This window comes from Pezoporus wallicus, unplaced genomic scaffold, assembly GCF_028554395.1.
Source record: "Pezoporus wallicus isolate ANWC-B61680 ecotype Strahan unplaced genomic scaffold, APGP_CSIRO_Pwel_v1 contig_593, whole genome shotgun sequence".
Classification (NCBI taxonomy): domain Eukaryota; kingdom Metazoa; phylum Chordata; class Aves; order Psittaciformes; family Psittacidae; genus Pezoporus; species Pezoporus wallicus.
The window spans coordinates 8142605-8166746 of record NW_026642342.1 but is presented as its reverse complement, the minus strand read 5'-3'; the positions used below and the strand labels follow the sequence as shown (position 1 = coordinate 8166746).

At 39.8% G+C, this 24142-nt stretch overlaps 1 protein-coding gene across 2 annotated transcripts in view; it reads left to right on the top strand.

Moving 5' to 3' along the window:
• Window positions 1–14442: 14442 nt before the first annotated feature.
• CLSTN2 (calsyntenin 2) overlaps window positions 14443–24142 on the top strand; it is a 318074-nt gene continuing 308374 nt past the window's right edge. The window contains exon 1 of one of the 2 annotated variants that reach the window (XM_057429065.1): window positions 14443–14599. Coding sequence is in view for 1 of the 2 variants with exons in the window: in XM_057429064.1 (XP_057285047.1) it covers window positions 20900–20912 (13 nt within the window). In the remaining variant the exon portion in view is untranslated. Of the gene's footprint in view, window positions 14600–20884; window positions 20913–24142 lie in introns of those variants that run through there. The other variant, XM_057429064.1, reaches the window with a different exon arrangement.

Below are 24142 nucleotides of genomic sequence, written 5' to 3'. Positions count from 1 at the left end.
CCTGTTCTAATTAGGAGCATAGATGAGACCACTGGGATCCACTACTCAGTGCCTGGGTTGGTGAGAGCTGCTTAGCCTGAGCCTTTGCATCACAAAGTAACAGGTTACAAATGGCTTGTGACAAAGCCTCTGAAAAAATGATGATTCACCACTTGTGTGCAGTGAGCAGTCTGACTCTTGCTTTTAATTTACAGAATGAGTTGAGTTAAAAACCCCTCAAACCAACCAAGCACCCAAACCTGTGACAGAAAACCAAAACCAAACCCACCAAAAAAAAAAAAAGTGGTTTTAAAAAATAAGTTTGGGATTTAATTCTTTTTTTTATTTGACATAGGTGATTAAATTCAAAGTAGATTAGAGATGTGATTTCTTGCCATCATTGAACTCTCTGGAAGTTTTGCTTTGCGCATTTGGGTATTAGGTTTTAAGGCAAAACTCAGTGAAATCAATGGTAGCTGGTCTCAGTGAGTGAGCGTTTGTTGTTACTACTCAGTGCTGTAAAAAAAATGAGGTACAGATTAAGTATTTGTGTTATAATCAAACTCTTATCAGGGCAGTAATTAACAATCTAGGATGAAATATTATGGGGCTTGTCCTAGCGATTGGAGAGCAAAATAAGGTTTGTAATTGGAGGAGGGAGGGGTTATGCCATTAATTTTTCTGTCCTGCAGTTCCTGTTGTTATGGGGCACTGTGGGAATTAAAATATAAAATGTTAGTGTATCTTCTCATAGGAAACCCAAGATAACAATTTTGCCTCAGAAGTCTTAAATAATCAATATTTAATTATAAACAAATATAATTTGTAACACGAAAGCTATTGTTTGTGTAATTTCACCAATCTCATTTTGTTTCTTATGTGATAGCCCAAGTTACTCGCCCTTCCTCCTCACATCTGAGTTGACATATCAGATACTCTGCAGTATTTAGAAACCAGCCTCAGTGAAATCAGCATCGCTTCTTAGCAATAACTCCCCATAATTCTGAGATTGGCTTTGATATATCCTGTAGAAGTTCCTTTATTATTATAGTGTTAGAGCTGTCATATCTACTAACAATGGTTGCACAAGGTCTGAGCATCTTCTGGTGGTTCTCCTTATAACATGCATCCCAGATGATCATACCAAGATTTACTACCAATACAGTGGAGGTGTTAATAGACAATTTAGGAGCAACAGCAGAACAGCAACTTTTCCAGAGAGAGAGAGAAAATCATTTGAAGACTGGCAACATTCAGCATCATCTCATTTATTTTCTAAACTTAAAGTATTGTTACTCTCTTCAGGGTCAAATTCTGTAGTTCTTTCTCTTGTAAGTTGGCTTTCATCTAGAAAGATGAACAACAGTTGCAAAATATCTTTACCTCTGATCTCCTTGGCTTCACTTCTCTAAGTTTGTTCTCTCATTCTTTTCTACCTTGCCATTACGCACAGTTGTCTCCTCATGTGCTATTTCATCAGATGCCTTTTGAAGGTGTATGCTAATCTGCAAAAACACAACTGTAAAATGTTACAACAGGATGCTGTATTTATGAGTCAGTAATTACTTGTTACTTTCTAATGTTCAAGACTAACAACTTCCATTTTTTATACATAACTTGCCAGTTCATAATATGGAGATACTGGAAGATAGGAAAATGGAGGAAAATCAGAAAAATAATGGAAAAATAACATTTGGTGTGTGTGTGTGGGGGGGGGGGTGTGTGTGTGTGTAATGATGCATTTAAACTTCCTCAGATAGCATTTAGGCACTAAACATTCCACTGAGAACAAGACATTGCAATAAGGAAGGAAAGTCTTGCCCTGTTTCCCATTTTACAGGGGGCATAAGTAAGGAAGAGGCAGTTGATTAGGGAATGGGTAAGTCCACCAGCCACAGGAAAATGCTGCAGGATATCTTGTGCTCCAAGGAGTTTCCATGTAAGTGCTAACATGGCCAGAATGACAGTCTGGTCCTTAGTCTTTTTTTTTTTTCATGGAGGTTAAAAAACTCTGTAGGCCTTATATAGGTCTCTGTTCTGTTAATTAAGAGTTTTATCGTACATGTGGGAGACCACAGACTGGCGGAGCTTCCTAACTCACTTCCATTTATGCAGAAACATACTGCTGTTTCAGATTAATGATGCAGAAGTAGTAATTATGTTTTTATACTTTTTTTTGTGAGATATCAGCTCTCTGTCAGAGAGTAATTTGTATGACAAGATACAGATAGAAACAAGAGAGTGACTTGCATGTGATTTCTTTAAACAAAGCCCACAGTATTCCTCAGGTTACTGCAATCTCTGCTGTTTTTTAGCCAAGAATATCTTTTGTTCATAATTAATTCTGCTTGTGGTTCTTCTGTTTTGTTTTTCCCAAGAGATTAATTTCATCCGCAAATGCACTGAAAACCACACAAAAAAATCCTTTACATTTATTTAGGACATAAAAATATATATAGTAAATTGGTAGCAGACTTATAGATTACATGCAACCCTGCTGATGTTCACTAAGGCAAAATAGGTAAAGCTGGATAACCACTATAAAAAGACTTCCACCATTATTCATTTAGATTGAAAATTTAATTCAAGTTCACTTTGCTGAATTCCTGGAAACATTAGGAAATGAAATTTTAATCACTCAAAGGTTTGCAGAATGTGAACTTCAAATAGATACATTGAAAATGTTCAGGTGCAAGGGTGGCATTTAAGTTATATAGAATGCAGAAATGTTTGTCACCAAGGAGGTCCTTATTTATGATATCCTTGAAATGATACATCAGGCAAGGAAAATGAGGGAGAAGGGCCTATAGACTGTTATAAGAATGATTATAGTATAGTAAAAATATCTGTATTTCTTCCCTGTCCACCTCCAGGCTTTAGAAATGTTTGATTGCAAGCACAATGCATAAGTACTTTGTCAGATTGGTGTTTGTTTTGGGAGAGAAATACATGTAAATAAGTACATTCCATTAAATTCAATTTAAGCTTTGTTTACATTACTAAGGAGTGCTATGCAGCAGGAGGAAATCCAATGAATGAAGCTATGATGCTGAGAACCCTTAGTTCACACTCTATGTATCTTCCATGAGTGTTTAACTTCAGGCTTCAGTTTTACCCTGGTCTGATCCTGTGGACAAGGCTGTGGTTAAGAGGTGCAGTGCACTGTGAGAACGTAGACCACATCAACTGCTTTGATGTCGTCTGATGGGAATGCAGTTCATGTACTCTGCAATTGCTCCCTAATGTGAACAAAGCAGAGTAGGTTGGGGCTGTTAGTTTTGCTTGAGAAGTACACCTGAGCCAGACTAGAGTGACAGAATAAATGCACATTTTCATTCTTAGCTCTCTTTTATCTGTTTTAATGATTTTATTACCTAGGTTAATGATCCTGCGCTTAGAATTAAAACAAAAAACAAACAAACAAACAAACAAACAAAAAACCCCACTTATACCAAACATTTGATTATATATACAGTGAATATACCGTGAACTCGCACTTATTTTGATTGCTTTAGTAAGGTGGGAACAGCTGAGAAATACAAAGGCTGTTTCGAATGTTCTATAGAATCACTGAATCAATTTGCTTGGCAGAATGTGACGTGATGTCATCTACTTCAACTAAATGTCAACCTTGTGAGGGATAGGGATGTTCTGTCTGAGATGTTGTGTACCAGTGAGTCTGGGTGAAACTGTGGGTGGCCAGCATTTGTCTCTGTACTTGTCATCCCCACCACGTAGAACCTCTCAAGCACTGTGTTGTCTCGATACCTCAATACCTCCTACCTCTGTCCAGTCATAGTTCTCTCAGAACTTTAGTGAATTGTATGTGTCAATGGCTCAGCTGCACTAACTTCTTTTTCCAGTTAGCTTTCCTAGAACTTGGTCAAGGTAATGATTCTATTTAGTCATAGAGCTACTGTCTGAAGGTGTGCTGCTGCTGTTTTAGAGGCTTCTATGGGAAGAGGCATGGTGATAGGAAGGAGCTGGTGGCCCTCTTGGAACAGGGACACTTAGGCTTGCCTTCTCTTTCATTATGGAGTTGCATTCCTGTCATATTCAGAGCGTGGTTACCAGGAGCTTTATTGACATTGCAAAGTACAGGAAATAGTGATGTACTGCCTAAAAATAAGTTTAGAGAAAGCAACCGTTCCTGTTAATTAACAGTTTTACCCTACTCAAGGTACCGGCCATTCTTTATTGATTTGTGGGCTTCTGAAACCATTTCACACTGCTTAATTTGTTTGGTGTTTTAATCATATCCTATGTTTTACAAATTGGTAGCTACCAAATTCTAGGAGCTTTTAGAGTGTACTAATATTTTTTTTGTATGATAATAACATTTTTTCCTATTATCACAACTGAATTGCAGCCTTTTCAAACCGTTAAGTTCATAAAACATAGAAGCCACTTTGTCATTGCCAGTGACAGATGGAATGAAAATGCCAATCATTTGTTGGGCAACTGCTAAACAATACTTGCCTGCTGTTTACTGGGGATGAGAAATTTCACTGGGCAATTTGCAGTCTCTGCAGCAAGACACTATTGAGATAGCTGCCTGTGAAAAAGCTCTGCTTCTTTTTATTTTGCTAACACATTCATTGTGGTGCTGGAGTCACTTAGTGGGCTAATGTGTTCATTTTCAATTCATTGCCTACTCCGTAGGCACAATCCTCAAAATAGTCAATTCTCAATTACTTGGAAGGCCAACACTCTCCAAGAAAATGTAGGAGAATATAATTTTCCAAACCAGAGCATTTTCACTAATGATATTCTATAGAAAAACCAAACATACGTAATCTAGAGTCCTGTGTTGTGTTGCCAGAAAGTGAGCAGATGGAAAGGGCATAATAAGTCATGAAACCTCATTGTAGCAGCAGGTTATAATTTTTTTGTAGCATTGAAGAGTGTGATAGAGAATGGGACTGACAGGATATACTGTGCTTCAGTTAACTGTTTCTCCAAGTTACTGTCTTCTGTTGGTAATGACCACTTAATATGTCACCTAATATTGGTCAATAGGCAGAATAGTTCTGGGGCACACTTCAAATTTCACTCACAGGTTGTACCTAGAAGACTCCTTTTGCCTCCTTTGTGATGTTTTGCCCTGAACTACTACTGCATGTGTTGAAAAAGGCTTCTTGCTCAGGTTCAGAATTACATCGAAACATCATTTTTCCCATATTATCTTTTGAGGATATTGAAAATAATGACAATATTTGCCACTTTCATAGTTAAAGTTCTGGAAACTATAAGTCTTCATGGACAGCAAATACATAAGTGGAATATTGCTAAAGCTACTGTTTCAGGTATCAAGCAACAGTATGAACACTGTGGATTTGAAGATCTCTTCTGTAACTACATTAGTAACTTCTTTGTTCTGGGCTGCCTTACGATTCCTGTGAGCAAGGAAAATACTGTTTCATCTAAATCTTAGCTGAAGGGATAGCACTGCATTTAGAGTTGCTCTAGGACGTGATGTGTCTTTGGTGATTTTATTTCCTTTTAGTGCAGAAAACCAAATGAATAAGGCTATATTTTTAAGAAATCATCTTGGCTCCTGGAATAATGAGTCTGCTCTGCCCTGGGTATGTGATTCCTCTCTGAAGTCACTATAGGCCTCTCAATCTCATGTTTTGGGGAAGGGCTTGGCTGCAATGCATTTGCTTAGATTCAGCTGAGTTTTGTTGAAATTGAAATTCAGAGATTCAGGTAGATAGCTATGTGGATTCATTTCAGCGTTGAAGCTCCCTGATGTAGTTTTTCCCTGATTTATCACCTTTGGAAGCATTGTATTTCAGTAACAGCTTCTCTGACATGTTTCCAGTCCATGTTTTCCTTCATCTGTGTTTAAAACCACAAAAACGACAGTCTGCTCTCTTCTACTATCAGTTATTGCAAAGGAAACTTGTACATTTAGAACAGTAGAAGTCATGAACTATACAACTGCACAATGTGAGGTACTCAGCCATTTAGAACAGTAGAAGTCACGAACTATACAACTGCACAATGTGAGGTACTGCTGAGTATCCATGTACTTGGTTTTCCTGTGATGCAGACATATTATCTATGTTGGTCTTTAAAGGAAAAAAAAATATCCAGATTGCATTATATTATTTCCCATAATGGGGAGAAACCCCACAACTGCTATAATTCACAGCACTCGTGTTCTTCTCCATTTCCACTATGACTAAAGCTCTGAATGTCTCTGGATGCCACCCTTTACCTATGTTCCTACTGAAACAATTAGCTCCTGTAAATATCAGGCCTTGCTAAGTGATCATCCAAAATGCAATAGCTCTTGGCAGCTCAAATCAAACAGAATTAAATGGGAAATGGTTACTATCAAGAAATTTGCATTAGAAGAAAACAAAATAGGTACAGGATAAGATTACAGTGTTATAATTATCAAGAGAAATCAGACATAGAGAAAAAGGTGGGAAATTATAAGAATTAGCATCAAACAAAAAGTGGGAGAACAGCTGTTGAAAATAACTGGTTAAAATTTAGCTTGAGGAGGAAATTTTATAGTGACTGGCAAATCTTTACCTGCATCATCATATTTTGACGTTCAGTCTGTGATGAGAAGCTGATAATTACACTACAGGCAAGGCAGCATTTACAAGGATGTTAATAGTCATGTAGTGATTCAAGCTTTGATTGCATTTTTGTAGTGGAATGTTTTTTTCCTGTAAAGGGGTGTTTTTTCACTTTGAAGACTTAGAATTGGTAAAGAGAAGCTGTGCTTAGCCCTTGATGAGTAAATAGAAGCAATCAAAGTGTTAGTTTAGAATGACTGGGATTTGTTATTAATATAATGGGAAAACCTCATAGATTTTAGGCTAGTTTGAACTACTTTAGAGTCTGACACTTTGTTATAGAACTTCAGGAAGTGTTAAGAAAAGAGAAATTAGAAGAAGGTAGGAACATCAAGTACTGATTAACTGAAAAGCTAATATGGAAAATCCTGGGGGTGAATAACATAAACTAAATGTTCATTTAAAAGTTCTAAGTCCCAGGGGAAAAAAAGCCCAGTGGTGTGAAACCCAGATCCTATTGAAGTTTTGTCCTACAGTCTGATGGAAGCCATTAAGGCCCCTCAGGATGGATAGCAATACTGTCATTTTTCTCTTCAGTACTTTTAAAAATGTGTCAAAGTACATTTTTAATTGGGCTTCAAATATCACCTTGGATATCTATTGTTATTTACACATTAAAATTGCCATATTTGAGTGCCTACATGGATTCACATATTCCCTGGAGTTTATACAAAGCTGAAAGGAGAAAACAACAAATGAAAGTGGCCTATAAGCCTGGCAATGGGGTACCAGTTTACATCTCTAACTTTACCAAGCCTTTTTAAAACATATGTCCTGTGAAACTGAGCTTTTCAGAAGTTGATGGTTTGAAGGCAAATAATGAGAGATAGATGAAACGTTAGGAAGAGTTTGCCAACTATGCCTTCAGGTGATGGTATTCTTCCAAAAACTAAACAAATGCGGTTCTGATAGCATGTTGATATTCTCATTTCCTCTGGATATTTCAAGTTATCTAAAGTGCTGCCACACAAGTCCATCAGGCATGATGTCCATCCTATGGAGAGCTGACATAGTGTTCCAGAAGATTGTTTTCATCTGAGTACAGAAAAAATGGTCACAAAAATAGGCCCTAGTTCAGCAGGTTGTACAGCAGCACCAATTTCATGATCTAATAATCTGAAGAGAGTATTGTACACTTGTGCTAGGCACCCTACATTAAGTTTTCATTTTTTGTTTGATGCAAGCTGCAGTGTGGATGCCATCAACTTTCTAATGGGGTAAGACTGCGATATCTCACGCACTGATTTAGGTCCTGTGGCCCAATGGCAGGCTTGATTGTCCAACATCTTACTAGTAGCCAAATAAAAACTGGTTTATTGCTTCTGGGGCTCAGTTGCTGATGCAGAATAGGAGAGATGAGAAGGGTTGTTAACTTTTTAATAGCAGGAATGACACTGAAAGCACTCTCACAAAAAATGTAGGGGAAAATCCTAGGTATTTTAGATTCATGTTTTTATGATTCATTAACTTTTCCATTGAAACCTTTCTCAAAGGAATAAAATGGGGGGGGCAAGGGAAGGTGAGCCAAAGGTAAAACCTAGCAGCTCACCTGAAAACGACAGCCATCAATTTAAATGTAAATTCTTCTCTTTGAGAAGGGAAACGAATTTGTGGTGAATGGATGTGGAAAGCTTCAACTGCAGTTATGCTGGAGGCATTCATCTCTCTATCTGACTAGCCAGAAGTGAAACAGTACACTTAATTGTGGCTTACACCTGGTAGTTTTGAAACCTTTGGAAAAAGGCATGAGAACCAAAGACTTCACAAAATACTAATTCTCTGTTCTGTATGGTAATTTTTAACTGTATCTTTCCCAATCCCAAGGTTGAAAGCTTGTGCTACATTCATTAAAAATTTGCAAAAGATTTACTAATTTTCTTATATGCTGCTGACATTCTCATTAATGCTATGAAAACCCCACACTATCTCTGCTTCCAAATTCCAATTTAATTGCATCAAATAATGTCTTAAATGAAAGATCCAAAGCAGGTAACACAAGAGAAGAATAAGAGTACTCTGTAATTCCTCTCACCGTTGAAAAGGAAAATGCAAACCCCTAGCAGGTGTTAGCTCATTGGCAAATACTAGAATAGAGCGATAATCTTATTTTCATTCAAGTGAAAGCAATAAAAGGACTAATAGAGAGTTAGGCACTCCACTGTGGATTCCATCAGTTGATTACCTGAATAGTGCTGCTTTCTATATCATTTTAGAGATTTGACACACTGTTGTGCCTAAAACCATTGTGTCTGTGAACAGGGAAGAGTACATTATCCAAAAATTTGATGGGGAAGTTAGGTCGGTGATATCTAATCAGCCTGGAAAGAATTTGGGTAGAAGATTCCTACTATTGAGAAAGTCTTGCAGGGTTGTTAAAGAGAAGATGCTGTCAAGACTTACGTCACAATTCATTCCAAAGCACATCCAGCAACATGACGATAACAGGAAGTTAGCTCAGATATGAATCATATCTGCTAGCAAATTACCATCTTCATTTTCTGCCAGACACAAGTCTTTTATACAGGGGTCCATCAAAAGGATATTTTGATGTGATTGGGAGATTAACTTAAAGTGTAACATGTTTTTTTTTTGTGATTTCTCACTTAAAAAAACCTGGTGAGGCTTCATAATACATTTAAAAAAAACACTGCTTTTGAAAGAACAATTAAAAGCCTGTGCGTCTTATGGAGGCACAAAATAAGATCGATGTCTCTTGCAATTTAAGAGTGTTACAGAAGCAGTGAGTCTAAAAGCAGAAGGTTTCAGCATTAAGGCTTCAAATCTCAGAGCTGGGGAGCTAGTTGCACATTTTCTGTTATACTGATTAGAATATGTAGTGTTACGTATTCTTTCAGAGTTCCAATCTGCATTTTTAAATAGGATTTTGAATCCTATGCACAAATTGTAAGCGACAGTGCAATTGACTGTCAGCAGTATTAATTCCCAACATTATGGCTATTTGGCTTTGGTTGGATTCTTAATGTTAGTACAGCTTTTCCCCCACCTTCCATGTGATACTTCCTGCTGCAAAAGAGCCTTTTGTTTAAGAAACCTCCCAGATGACTACAGAACAGATGTATTTATTATTCAGATGTTTCATTTATTAAGAATAAATAATTTATTCTTATAAATTATTCTGTTTCTATTTAATTAACACATTAGCAATTGTGGCATATATGGAAAGTAATATTTGTATTTCTACTAATTTCTCAGGCTGTTTGTTTTATTCTACTTCGTAACCACCCTTCTCATTTATTAAAAGCTCCTGACCTAAATAAGTCTCTGGAGAAATGCTTGCAAACTTCTAGCGAGACAATGAAACCTGCCGTAGCAAAAAGCTGTATGTTTCCTGTTCAGGTCCTCTAATGTTCAAGTCAAGTTTAAACCCATGGAGCAAGAAAGCAAATAATCAGGAAGGCTCCACGCCTAGTTCAGGCTTGTTGTAAAGGAACACAAATGGCATCAGTGTCATTGCTGCTGCATTTAGCACACAGGAACCCCAGTACTTTATATGACTAGCAAACCCAAATTTTACTTCCCTTATATTGAAAAAGCATTTACTTATTTCTCTACATGGTGACTGCAACACCAGACTTATATGTATCATATTAAAACGCAGGCTCTATAACTCTGTCTTTTAAATGTATTTTCTTCTTTAAAATGGAATACATGCTCATTTCCCTTTTGTTTTCCCAACAGGAAAATATAATGCTGTTTTCTTTGGTAATACATAAACTTCTAAACATAATCAAATCTAAATTCCTGTGGCTTATTTAGTTAGTTATTTTTAACTCTACATTAAGTTTTATGTTGTTTGAGTCATGGCTTTAGGCACCCAGTGAGACTACATGGATCCTGCTTTTGGTGTTATGTGAACATGTCCTAAAACAAAGCAGTAAAGAGCAGTGAACCTTAGATCCTGACCGTATAACAAATGCTACAATGGGATTTACTATGGGATCTGAAATATGAATAGTTACATCTTTTGTATGGATGACAAAGTGCCCTGCATAATGTTGAAAATTACTCTTCTTTCACTATTTCTTTTAAAAAACAACTTAAGTGTCAAAAATAGCTAATGAAGTCTAATACCCTTAACAATAGAGTAATACCATTTTGTACCTGAATACTTCTTCTAAACTATCTCTCCTTTGTTAGTTAGAAAAACTAATATTCACCATGACATAAATAACTTTTATTCAGAAAATAGAATCATAGAATCATAAAATAGAGTTGGAAAGGACCTTAAGATCATCTAGTTCCAACCTCCCTGCCATGGGCAAGGACACCTCACACTAAACCATGTTGCCCAAAGCTCTGTCCCAGCTAAATATCCTGATATACCATGAGGTAGTATTGATCATGACCTTGTGGTTACTCAGATTTCTTCAGCAAACTCTTTTCTGTCAGGGTTAAATCCTCTCTTCCAGCAGTATCTTGGATTCACACTGGAGAAATTATGATAAAAACAGTCTTTACATCTCAGGATGCAAATGGATCTTTCTGATTGATTGCCTCCGACGCCAGGTCTGTGTCAATAATTTGCACTGAATGCATTGCTATGACCTTTTCCCCCTTGTTTTAGAATTTCTATTCAACAAGACCAATAAAACATATCAGGATGAGGTGGTGGTTCTAGACATGTGAATGAATGGGTCTCAGTCAGAGGTAATCCTTCAGCAATGTCCTGTTTGGGATTAAATAATACATTTCCCTACTGTTGTGTTAAAATATAAATAAACAAAAAATTGAAAATGTACTCCTTCAATTACACAGTGATTAGACAGAGAGAACAAAATAAGTAAAGGGTTTCCAACTTGCTTTCTTAAACCCTGGTAAAGGCTGTAGGAATTAATGGACAGCATAAAATATAGGATTTAATGGCAGTTATTCACCTTAAACTTCTTCATATTGCCACATCATCATTATTGTTTGTAAATATGTCTATGCATCTACATCCATCACTTGTATAAGACACCACCAGAATGCTGCAGAGCACACAGGCTGTCATGTCAATAAACAAATACAGTCCAGGTAAAAAGGAGAAGAGCTTTTGATTAAGGTACCAAAGCTGAAATCAGTTTTTGATTCTGACATCAATATAATGTTATCTATCAGCAAAGTTTCTTCATCTTTTGTACTTCAGCTCCCTGCCTGTGGAGTGGGATAACACTTGTCCCTTTTCATTCAAGTTCTGTCTTCTTTATTCAGACTATAAGTTGTCTGAGAAGAAAGGTGTGTCTTTCTGTACAGCATTTACCTTGCAAACCTGCTTTCTAGGTTCCTCCACCAAATCAGTTGTATCATGGATGGTTAATAATAGGCTAACATTTACAAAGTAGTACTTTCCAATTTTAGCTTCCTTGAATTCTTGCTAGTTCACTGTATGAAAATATCGCCCCCTGAATTATATTGCTGTTTAATATAGATTCTATTTCAATGTGTTAGTCCATAGGTCATATTTCTAACTTTTCCAAAAGTGGGATGTCGTGTTATGGACTTCAGATGCTGCTTGCCACATATAATTTATTATTCATTTTAAATTAGCAAATTAAAATCTATAGATTTAAAAGTTCTCTCTATGCCTTTGCAGTCTTTGTCACTCTGACTGCTGTCAGTGTGGATAATTTTGGCCAGGACCACATGGATTTAATGTAATTCCCATTCATGTTGATAGCTAAACCTCTCTGTGCTGTATTTAATATTTGCCTCCAGGTGATGGATGCTTGGGCACTCAGCACAGCAGTGCACCTCTAAGAACATCAGCTGCAGTGTACATGGCTGGTTTCACAAGACAGGTAGTGGTGTGCTCCCAGCTGGGTGTCGGGAAGCATGCTCAAGCCTTGTATCATATACTGAAAGAGCTTTTGAGCTCTTTGCAGGAAACCCTTACTGTGCGTACATAGCAAACATGCTTTGGAACATTTAACACTCGGGGATGGAGGATTTTCCTCCTGTCAAACAGAAGTGACTTATAATAGTTGAATTCCTCATAAAAAAAAAAAATCTGCTTCTGTAGAAAGGTGAGAAACAGCTGAATGCTGGCAAAATTTTTTTATACGTAGTTTTCTAGTGTGCTGAATTATTTTGCTGCTGCTTTTCCCTATTTTTTCTATGTGCCTGTTCCATCCAGCTCACAATAGAGATGACAGGAAAGCAGATTCCATAACTAGACGAACAGCCAAGAGCATTAGGAGTTTGTCCCAACTTACACAGCTTGAATTATTTCTCTTTGACTGGATGAAGTGGAGCAGTAAATGTGTATTTCAAGCCTCCTCCTTTAGCAGATCAAGTGTTACATCTTAGGTTTGGAAAAGGCTTGGGTTCCTGTCTCTCTGTCCAATCCCACTTTTTCTGCGTGTGGTTGGAAGGAGGAGGAGGGAATTTTGCATTCCATCTGCTCAAAGTGATTTGCTCAATGAATCATGCTCCTAGCCATACATACACAAATAATAGAAAGGAATAATGGCAAAGCCTCAAACCTGAATGATTTTGTCCAGTCACTGCGATGTCTTCTGCATGTTACATGGGGTTATTTTTGTAGGATGGACCCCTGTCTTGCTCTCTGGTACTCAATATTCAACTAACACTCCCGTCATTCTTCTAGAGTAGCCTGCGCTTGCTCCCTGCCAGAATGCCAGCCCTCACAAAGTCAAGCGATGAACAAGCATTTCTCAGAGTTGGGATTCTGTTGTGAGGACTTGCTTTCCAGAGTTAGGTGGCTTTGGTGAGCAGTTTATGGGATAGAGTATAAATAAGACAACAGCTGGAACAGAGAAGGGACTCTGCAGGACATAGATTTCCTTGCAACTCTCACAGCTTGCAAGTAGCTGGTACCTTACATTTAGTGTAGTTTAGAGTTCTCACAGTGAGCGTCCTTGCATTTTGTGCGTTCCTTCCAGGATCTCTTAGATGTCCTGTATAGGAGTCTCACTTGGACATCGTTTCTGAGACTCTACCACACAGCTTTCCTTGCCTTCAGAGCTGGATCCCAAATCCCTCTGTTCTGCACCAGCACAGTCTCCATCTCCAAGTTTTGAAGTTTTGTCTATTCATTGTTCTCCATTTTACCAAAACCTTTGCAATTTTTCCCCATCCTCCAACAAAATAACTTCATGTATTTTTCCCCTCTTTTTCCCAGTCTTTCTTCCCACCTCAGGTCCCCGAGATTTCTTATTTTTCCTCCAAATTTACTGAACTGTTACTTGATCTTCTCTGCCCTGCTCCTTTCTTGTAGCTACCACCCACCCCTGTTTCTCCCATGCCCTGGCATCCTTTGCACCCTTCACCAAAGCCTTGTTTTCACAGAATGGTTTGGGTTGGAAGGCATCATAAGGCTCATCTGGTTCTAACTTTTCCAGGCTGAACCAGCCCAGCTCTCTCATCCCGTCTCCAGAGCAGAGCTGCTCCAGCCCTCGCAGCGTCTCCTTGGCCTCCTCTGGACTCGCTCCAACAGCTCCACGTCCCTCTTGTGTTGTTGCCCCAGAGCTGGGCGCAGGACTGCAGGAGGGGTCTCCCCAAAGCACTGCAGAGGGGGAGAATCCCCTCCCCTGACCTGCTGCTCACGCTCTGGGGATGCAGAGCAGGGCACGCTCTGGCTTTCTCCCCCTCCGACCCTCCTCTCCCTCCGCCCGCCAGTCCCCACGTGCCCTTCCCGTGTTTCCCGCTCACCACACTCAAGTCTCCTCACGGGCCCGCCCGCACTGCCCCCTCGGTAGCGCCCCCTGCCCCGCTCATGAATATGGATGTCTCCCCTCCCCGTGACGTCGCCGCGGTCCCAAGGCGGGGGCCGGAGCCGCCCCGGTGCTGGCAGTGAGGGCGAATGAGGCAGCGGCGGCGGCGGTAGCAGCAGCAGCCTCCTCCCGCCCGCCTCGCCCCGCACACCGCTGCCGCCGGGAGCCGTGTTGCGCGCGGAGGGCCGGCGCCGCGGCGGGGATGCGGCTGCGCTGGTGCTGCTGGGGGCCGGCGGCGCCGCTGCTGGCGCTGCTGCTGGGGCTGGGTAGCCCGCTCGCAGCCAAAGGCAGGTACCGCGGGCGGTGGCACCGGGGAGGGCGGTGCACAACTGTTCGGGCGGTGGCTGTGGTGATAGAGGTGGAGACTGTGGTCAGGCGGGGAGCGGGGTCTGGGGGGCTCCGTGTGGATAGCGCGTCGGTCGGGGGGTCTCCTGCTCAGCAGTGTTCGGTCAAAGAGGGCTGAAGGGAGCTGATGGCGGCTCTCAAGTTTGAGGGAGGCCGAGCCCCGGCGCGGGCTGCCGCAGGCTCCTGCCTGCTCCGCGGGGATGTTGCGGGGCTCCGGTCACCCGCCGGCTCCCAACAGCGCGTTCCCGTTCCGAGCAGCTCCGCTTGCCGGGTGTCGGGGTCATCTGCCTTTTGCACGGTGGTTTTCCCTTTGCATTGTTTTAGGGTAGGTCTGACTACCTACTCCCAAGTTTTCAAACTCAGTTTTGAGATCTGTCTCAGTTTATATTATTGGAAAGCATTGGTATTATTTTTACTTTTATGTGAGGCTTTATCTTTTATTTTACATTTGCATCCGCGAAAGAGAGGGACGGGAAAACTTCAGCGTTTGTTTGCTTTTTATTTGTTTTCTTAGAAAAAAAAACCAAACTGTCCAAGTCCGAACATTAAGAGGAAAGTGATTTGTTCCCAGCAGACGTTGCCTCTAGGTTAACCTGCGCGATGGTTACTATAGGAAGTAACTACAGGGAATTCATTGTTACTTTTGTTACTAACCCTGAGGTCCTGGTGGGGTTTCGTGCTTTCTGGGGGGATTAACTGTGTGATCTGACAAATGACATAGAACGTTTTGATGGAGGGGAGTTATTTTGCTTCTTTATGTATTTTAAGGTAATTATCTCTTTCATATGGATCTTTTCTTTACGGAAAAGGGTTTAGGTTCATGTCCTTAAATGTAGCAGGTAGTTCACCAGGCAATTCATACTTGTTTTCTTGTTGGGACTCTCTGTGTTTGACCAGTGGAGGGCTGCAAAGAGCATTTTTGGATAACAGTAGCCGTCGTTTACCAGTATTTAAAGGTAGACGCTTTAAGGGTGTTTGTATTGGTAGAAGTGCTTTTACATACCTTGCTTCATGTAATTGGATATCATCATCAGAAGCTATAATGTAGGATTAATAAATGAACTAATGTATCTTGGCACTACATGCAGTTGATATCCACTGTTTCTGGGGACTGCTCCGTAAAGGCAAGAATAAAGGGTTTATTTCACTAAACATCTGGTGCCGCTTTCTCTTTCTCTGTATATTTCTGTAGGACACAAATTTTAATTTGAAAGGAATTTCTTAGGTACCTCACACAACTGAGAAGCTGGTACTGTAACCATAAACTTGACTTCTAGCTTGAAGGTGGGTGCCTCCTGGTTGGAGATGTGTGTGCAAGGCTCCTCTGGTGCTTTTAAGCATTCTGTGGTAGTGAGTAGCAAAGACAATATAAAGTAATGATTTTGAATCTTACCTACTTTTCTGTGATCTGCTGCTCCTTGTTTTAAAACAAAAATCACTCCTACCCCTTTCCCACCTGTTTTGAGGATGGGGAGGAAGATTCCAGAAACAGTCCTGGTTCTTACCATTCACTCAGTAGAAAATAATGATTAATTACACAAAATATCTACAGGCTCTAAAATTGTTTATTCTCCATAAAATGGAAAAAAAAAAACCCAAGGCTCTTTAAAGTTTTTCACAGAAAACCAACTATTAGAGGTAATGTCAGAATATTTAGTAGGTGGTCAGTTACAGAACTTAATCTGGGTATTAAATATTCATATGCAATTTTTGGCTTTGTTAGCTTTCAAGCAAGTTGTTGACCCTGGGATCTTTATTATAGATTCCAATAAAATCACCATTTGGGACAGAATAAATGGTTTCTTTAAAGTATTTCCAGACAGCTCAGGTCAATGAGACACTTTCTGAATTATTGGAATTGCATTAATGATATCTGGAAATTGTGTGGACAGTCTCTTAGGGTCTTCTGTTATGTAAAAAAAATATACTGAAGGGTAAGATAACTTTTTTTCTCCCTGCAGGCAGGGAGAAATACTACCTGCAACATTTTACTTTCTGTCTCTTCACAAATCTATGCATAAGACTGATCTCTTCAATTATTTATTATGTTATTCTAGTATATACCATTAAATTACTTGGTGACACCCTAAAAAGGTTGTCATCCCCAAATTCCTTGTGAGACCCAATTAGTTCAAGTTTGACTGTATTTGAACTTCATCATTAGCATAAATATAATTTTAATCTTACTTTTTAAGTAGAACTGAAAGCTTCTCAATGATATGAATAACTAAGAATATTTGATTTCAGTTATTTTAATTAGATCGGCAAAACTTGAAGTCTTAGTCATTCAGGACATTTCTAAACCAGTGGAACATTCAGTCCCGCTTGGCATGTCTATTATGTGAATACATCTGATATGACTATCAGCAGCAGAAAAATAACTAACCCAAGGAGACACAGCCAGCATATCATGAGTATAAGAAAGCCTGGGGGAAAGAAATGGAAGGAAAATCTCTGAGAACATGCTAGACAGATCCCAGTGTCTGAATTCTTCTATGTAATACTACGGTTTCTTGTGATTTTTTTTTTTTTTTCATGGTAAATAATAATAAAATACTTTTCCGTATCAGTTCAAAGGAGACAGATAAAAAAAACAAGAACCTTCTTTTCATCCTCATCCAAAATATATGGGAAATAATGTTTAGCACACTGCTTAGGTCAGAAGATGGGGGTTGAAGCAACCTTGATTTCTGTTGGTGGTGCTTTATGTAGCTCACTAAGAAACCCTGAAGAAGACATATAAATGGCTTCATATTTCATTTTCTCATCAATAAATGGAGGTAGGAATATTCCTGTTCAGGAATATGCCTTTGTAAATTTTTTTATGGAAAAGTAATTAATGAAAACTGACTCTTCTCTCTCATGGACAAAAGATTTGTCTGATTACAAAGTCTGGGTGCAAGGTAAATAAATGATTCAGAGGTCTTAAAAGGCAAAAGTTGGAATATTTGCTAACTGGTTTAGTATTCTTTCAGCACAGAAGATTGACAACTATATGTAAGTTGTCATTACAGTGCTAGAGAATATTTTCCAGCCATAAATGTGTTGTTACCAATTTGAATTGTATTATTTGGAAGGCTACAAAAGCTGGGAAAACTAAGTGCTTCAGAGCTTTTTAATGCTTAATTCTGAGGAAAGTGTGTGCCACTTAAAGAATACCCTGGAAGGTACACCCTTTGTCAGCAGACATGAAGTGGTGTGCGAGAGCATTGTAAAGTAAAGAGTTATTTTTTGCCTGGAAGTGACAGTCATCTGAGTTCTAAGGCAGTATCTGTATCTGGATAGACCTTCTCATGGCCAAATTGCAACTTGAAATTGGCCTTTGTTTTCTTTTTCCTCCTATTAAAACTTCAGAGAAGTGTGTGAAAACTGATTAGAAGCTCTCAGAGGCTCTGTCACCTTGTTCTGATTATTTAACTGGAAGACCAGTCAGTCTCACCTCTGTGCCTGGCAAAATCTTGGAGCAGATTCTCCTGGGTGGCATGCTAAGGCACATGAAAATCAACAAAGTGCTTGGTGACAGCCAGCATGGCTTCACTAAGGGGAAATCCTGCCTGACCAATTTGGTGGCGTTCTATGATGGGGCTACAGAACTGATGGACAGGGGTAGAGCAGTTGATGTCATCTACCTGGACTTGTGTAAAGCGTTCGACACTGTCCCACATGACATCCTTGTCTCTAAATTGGAGAGACATCAATTTGATGGATGGACCACTCGGTGGATAAAGAACCAGCTGGATGGCTGCACACAGAGAGTTGTGGTCAATGGCTCAATGTCTGGCTGGAGACCAGGAATGAGTGGTGTCCCTCAGGGATCAGTGTTGGGACCGGTCTTGTTTAACATCTTCGTCGCTGACATGGACAGTGGGATTGAGTGCGCCCTCAGCAAGTTTGCCGATGACATCAAGCTGTGTGGTTCGGTTGATACCCTGGAGGGAAGGAATGCCATCCAGAGGGACCTTGACACACTTGTGAGGTGGGCTGATGCCAACCTCATGAAGTTTAACCATGCCAAGTGCAAGGTCCTACACCTGGGTCGGAGCAATCCCAGGCACAGCTACAGGTTGGGCAAAGAATTGATTCAGAGCAGCGCTGTGGAGAAGGACTTGGGGGTGTTGGTTGATGAGAAAATGAACATGAGCCGGCTTCGGTGTGTGCTTGCAGCCCAGAAAGCCAACCGTATTCTGGGCCGCATCAAAAGGAGCGTGACCAGCAGGTCAAAGGAGGTGATCCTGCCCCTCTACTCTGCTCTCATGAGACCTCACCTGGAGTATTGTGTGCAGTTCCAGTGTCCTCAATATAAAAAGGACATGGAACTGTTGGAACAAGTCCAGAGAAGGGCCACGAGGATGATCAGGGGACTGGAGCACCTCCCGTATGAAGAGAGGCTGAGAAGGTTGGGGCTCTTCAGCCTGGAGAAGAGAAGGCTGCATGGAGACCTCATAGCAGCCTTCCAGTACCTGAAGGGGGCCTGTAGGGATGCTGGAGAGGGACTCTTCATTAGAGACTGTAGTGATAGGAGAAGGGGTAACGGGTTAAAACTTAAAGGGGAAGTTTAGGTTGGATATAAGAAGGAAATTCTTTCCTTGTTAGGGTGGTGAGGGACTGGAAGAGGTTGCCCAGGGAGGTTGTGAATGCTCCATCCCTGGCAGTGTTCAAGACTAGGTTGGACAAAGCCTTGGGTGGTATGATTTAGCGTAAGGTGTCCCTGCCCATGGCAGGGGGGTTGGAACTAGATGATCTTAAGGTCCTTTCCAACCCTAACAATTCTATGATTCTATGAAAATGTTAGAGGGTAAATTTTCTCATGTACTTCTTGCATATCAGATTTTCTGTCTGATTGACATGGAAAGTTTTGGGAAAGTAACTTCAAAGATCTAATTCTGCCTTCGAATACATTGCCTTTTCTCCCTTTGTACATACATTCTGGCCTCCTTTTGGTCCTCATTTTGACTTAGTTGCCTCAAAGTGATTTGTTTCCATTTCTTTTGTGTCCAAGAAGGTTGCATTAGAAGGTGGCAAATCAGTTGCCTGGCTCCTATGGAGTGTCTGAGTGGTGTAGCTAGCACTTCATTTACTGTAGAGTGCTTCCCTAGTGTGAAATAAGTAATGGAAAAACGAAAGCAAAAATGCATTGTTTCTATAGTAAGCTAATTGCTGGTGTCAAGTGTAGTTCCCTGTAGTCTATAAGTCTGTTTCTGCAGGTATGGTAAATAATCAACTCCTAATAGTCAAAACATGTTTAATGTTACTTCATGTTTTGTAAGTTTAAGTTTAAAAGACAAATTTTAAACCCCAGCAGCAGTGAGGTTTGGCCTAGCTCAAATTTACAGTTTGTGGAGAGAACCATAAACCAAGCACAGCTCTTCTTAGAGCATTTTTTCTCCCTCTGGTATCCTTAGGAAAGAGCAGTCTAGAAATAACAGGCAGGGATGCATACAAAGGGATCTTTGACTGACTTCTGCCTTTCCCAGCAATTGTGCTCAAATGGCAGCTTCTCAGTCTCTCAAATATCTTAGATTTATTAAACAGAGGAAAAGTAATCTAGACTGCAGACTATAAGCCTTCTTTCAGTGCAGCTGCTGCTGCTGTCCCTCTTGGGGATATTCCCATTTATGCGGTATTCTAAATGAACCCCTTCTGTCCTCTGAAGGGATCGTGTTTGACAACTGTGTGAAGTAGTCAAACTGAATGATAACCTGGCAATAGGTGCTTGAATCAATCATATCTTTGATGCCAACATCAGGCAACTTTATTTCAGCTCTATTGGGTTTGTGTGGCAAGGTTTTGGTAGTGGGAGAGCTACAGGGGTGACTCTGTGAGAAACTCCTAGAATTCCCTTATGTCCAGTGGAGCCAGTGGCAGCTGGCTCCAACACAGACCAACTGCTGGCCAAGGCTGAGACAGTCAGGGATGGTCCCAGCACCTCTGGAATGACATATTTAAGAACAGGTGGAGCAGCCAGAGAGAGGAGTGAGAATGTGTGAGAGAAATATCCCTGCAGACCCCAAGGTCAGCAAGGAAGGAGGGAGAAGGCATTCCTGGTGCCAGAGTAGAGATTCCCCTGCAGCCTGTGGAGGTCCATGGTGCAGCAGATAGCTGTGGAGGTTAATAGTGGAGTAGATATCCACCTGCAGCCTGTGGAGGTTAATGGTGGAGCAGATATTCACTGCAGCCTGTGGAGATTAATAGTGGAGCAGACATCCACCCACAGCTCATGGAGGAGCAGATATTCACCTGCAGCTCATGGAAGTTAATGGTGGAGCAGATGCCCACTTGCAATTACTGAGGTTAATCGTGGTCTTACACAACCTACTGCTGGAGGCTGGGAGGCTATCCAGGAGCATCCTTGTATGTGTATCCTTCTCTTCTTGGGGATGCTTACAGTTTGCCAGTGTTGAAGACAGGGATACTAGCTTCAATTGTCCCTTGTTCTCCTGTAGGAGGACTATTTCTGTGGTCTTCACAGCCCAGTAAATGCAGGGCGTTGTGATTTAGAAGATTGGCTTACCCACTGAACACCAATTATGGTGTTTTGTATGGGTTTTATGATGAATTTTATGGAACATCCAAGCTTATTTAATACTTCCACAATGCAGGTTTGAAGTAGCACACTGGCAAACCCATATTAAACACTCCTTTGATGCCTTTGATAACTGCAGCTGAGGTAGAGAGGAGGGTGAGCAGGAATCTAGAATTTGAGTCTGTTTAACTTCAGAATCAGAACATGTGAACCTTGTTGACAAAGTGTGAGTCAAATAAGTGTAGAAAGAGGAGGCAGTTGGAGAAGAACTGGAAGTGGAAAAAGGAAGCCTAATGTCAAACTTGAGAAAGGCTTTTTTATTATTAAAAAGCCCCAGATATGTTCTGACTGAAGGTAAAGTTTGTGGTTTCATCCTGTTGGACTTTTATCTGAGTATGTTGTGATGATGCAAAAATAGAAGAATTGTCATGATTTGGAAATAGTGTTTGTAAAAATAGGAGGAATTTTGCAGGAGACACTTGTGGCATGATTTAAAGAGTTGTTAAAGCACTGTGTGTAGAGGCAGGCTTACTTGTCTGCCACTTTACAAAGTAATATATAAAGCGCTTTCTGCAGCATCATACACTTCCCTTTATGCCAAGTTACTTCTTGCAGAACAGCATAACAGGACGTCTGGTGTAGGATTTATGTAGTGCTCAGAAAATGTGTATAGAAAAGCATGCATATATGTATACTCTATATTTACTTCAAACAGATTTAATTTTGCATAGATACATATGTGCCGACATACTTAACTGCGGGGTATAAGCAATGATACAAATCTGAAAGGAAACTTCACAATACGTTTTGCTTTCCACACCTCGTGAGGTTGCAATGTAAGGATGGAGAGTGCCCAAATTCTAGAAATCCAGAACACTTGCTGAGTAGGCTTTGATGCAGTTACTTCTTCGGAGTAAACCCAACTGTTGCAAGAAACTGAGCCTTCATTTCCATGTTGGTTATGTCTTTTGGAACTCTCTTTGCGTAATCTGACTTCCTCTGAATGGCTGTGTAACTGTAGAGTGTTTGGTGTTAAAATACCCTGATTGATATAAAATTAAGCATGCTAACCTCTATACCCAGTTGGACAGAATTGTGCACGTTTGCTGTGGGGCTTTGAGCTGACATCTACAGGATGCTTGCAGTGCTGTAGTGTTTTGCTCTCTTTAATGAACTGCAATTTTACTATATGGACCAGATTAATGAGGGCAATTTAATTATTTTAAGTCTTTAAGTGTAGATTTCTCAAGTGTACTTTAAAGGTCGCTCTAAATGATTTCTTCTTTTGTTGTATGTATTCCAATAAAAATGAATACTATGACTGCTTATGTCTGTTGAGTAAGGGAGTGCATTATAAAGAGTTAGTTGTTAAAACATTATGTATTATGATATGGCATCAAAACTACAAGTGAATTGTCGATAAAAACAGCATAAATGCTCTAGTCAGAAAAACATGGTTATTTATAATATGGATATGTATAATATAGATCTGTATCTCTGCAGCAGTTAATTTAACAGCTGTTATTCTAAGTAACTGACATTAAAAAAAGAATCAGCATTTAAAACACATTGAATCTAAATGGGATTTTCCTCTTCATCCCCCCCCCCCCAGTCCTGCTTAATGTGGGAGGTACATGACTCTTAAGATCTGTCTTTTAAGAAAATGCTTAATGCTTGGATTTGTGTAACAATCCTTTATGTTCTGCTATGTGGTGATGAAATAACCCTGCTTTTGGCTTTTTTGTGTAGTTGGAGTCCTTATGAGAGGCTCAAGCTTGACAGCAATGAAAAAGACCATATAAAATGGTTTATTTTTTTGGCGCCCTTATGGGACTGAGTATCTTAAAGATCATTCAGCTAGAGTGCAAGTTGACCAGTGTATCATTTAGCATGACTGGGCTATGAAAGAGGATTTTGCCTATTATCTAAAGTGTTTGTTTTTGGAATTGGGTCTAAGAAGCTTATGTGCTGAATTATAATTCATTTTAATGTGACTCCTTTCTGTATGGATTTTAAGGATGGTTCTGCATGGAATTGCAGTTTCCTAGCAGTTAATGCTGTTATTTAGATGTTTGGTCTTCATATGTGAAATCTTGACCCTCGTTAAATCAGTGCCAGATTTGCAGTGTGTATCAGTGGAATTGGGGTTTCATCCTTTGTGTGTTTTAGTATAAATGCAAGCAGTTCTTTTAAAGCTTTTAATGTTCTTTGGCTAATAGTTGCCTTTAACCAAAAGGGGAATGTTTGATTTAATTCCTTTCACTTTATGGCTTCCTGGTCTAACTGCTTTCATCGTGTTAATGGAACAATTCTTTTTCTGTAGCTTTTTTTTTTTGTTTGTTTGTTTGTTTGTTTGTTTTTTCTCCTTTTCAAAGTGCTTTTCATTCAATTTAAAACTATTAAGTGAAGTGTGGACAAGGTTGGCCCTCCTACAGATTTAAGTATGGTAATTCATCACTAGGTTGCCTTTAAAAATACCTGTAATGAAGAAGCAGTCTGTTTTCCTCGTTTCCTTATTGACTGTCTTCTATCCAGTACCCATGATTCCTGTCTGTTATTAGTTAAATACTATGAGTATAGTAAAGACAAACAATGCTGCAGTTTCCCAAGGTTTTGATAGTGCTTATTTTGTCAAACTGTTTTTTTGTTGCTGTTTTAAATCAGACTAATCACTTGAAGGTGTGGATCCCACATATGGATAGTACTTGTCTGCTTTTCTAATACCAACTGTTAAGAATGACATTTTGCTTACCTCACTGTTACTTTCCTATACGTACCTTAGGACAATAAAAATGAACACCTTCATTTAATTTCAAGAAAATTGCCATCAAATGTAAATATTAAGATTTTGCTGTTTTCTGATCAGCATTCAGCCATCACTCATTTGCTATCAGGTTAGAGTAAGTAAAATAGGTCAGAAATTGGACTCTACTTATTTTGAGGCTGATTTCTTTTTGATTTCTGAC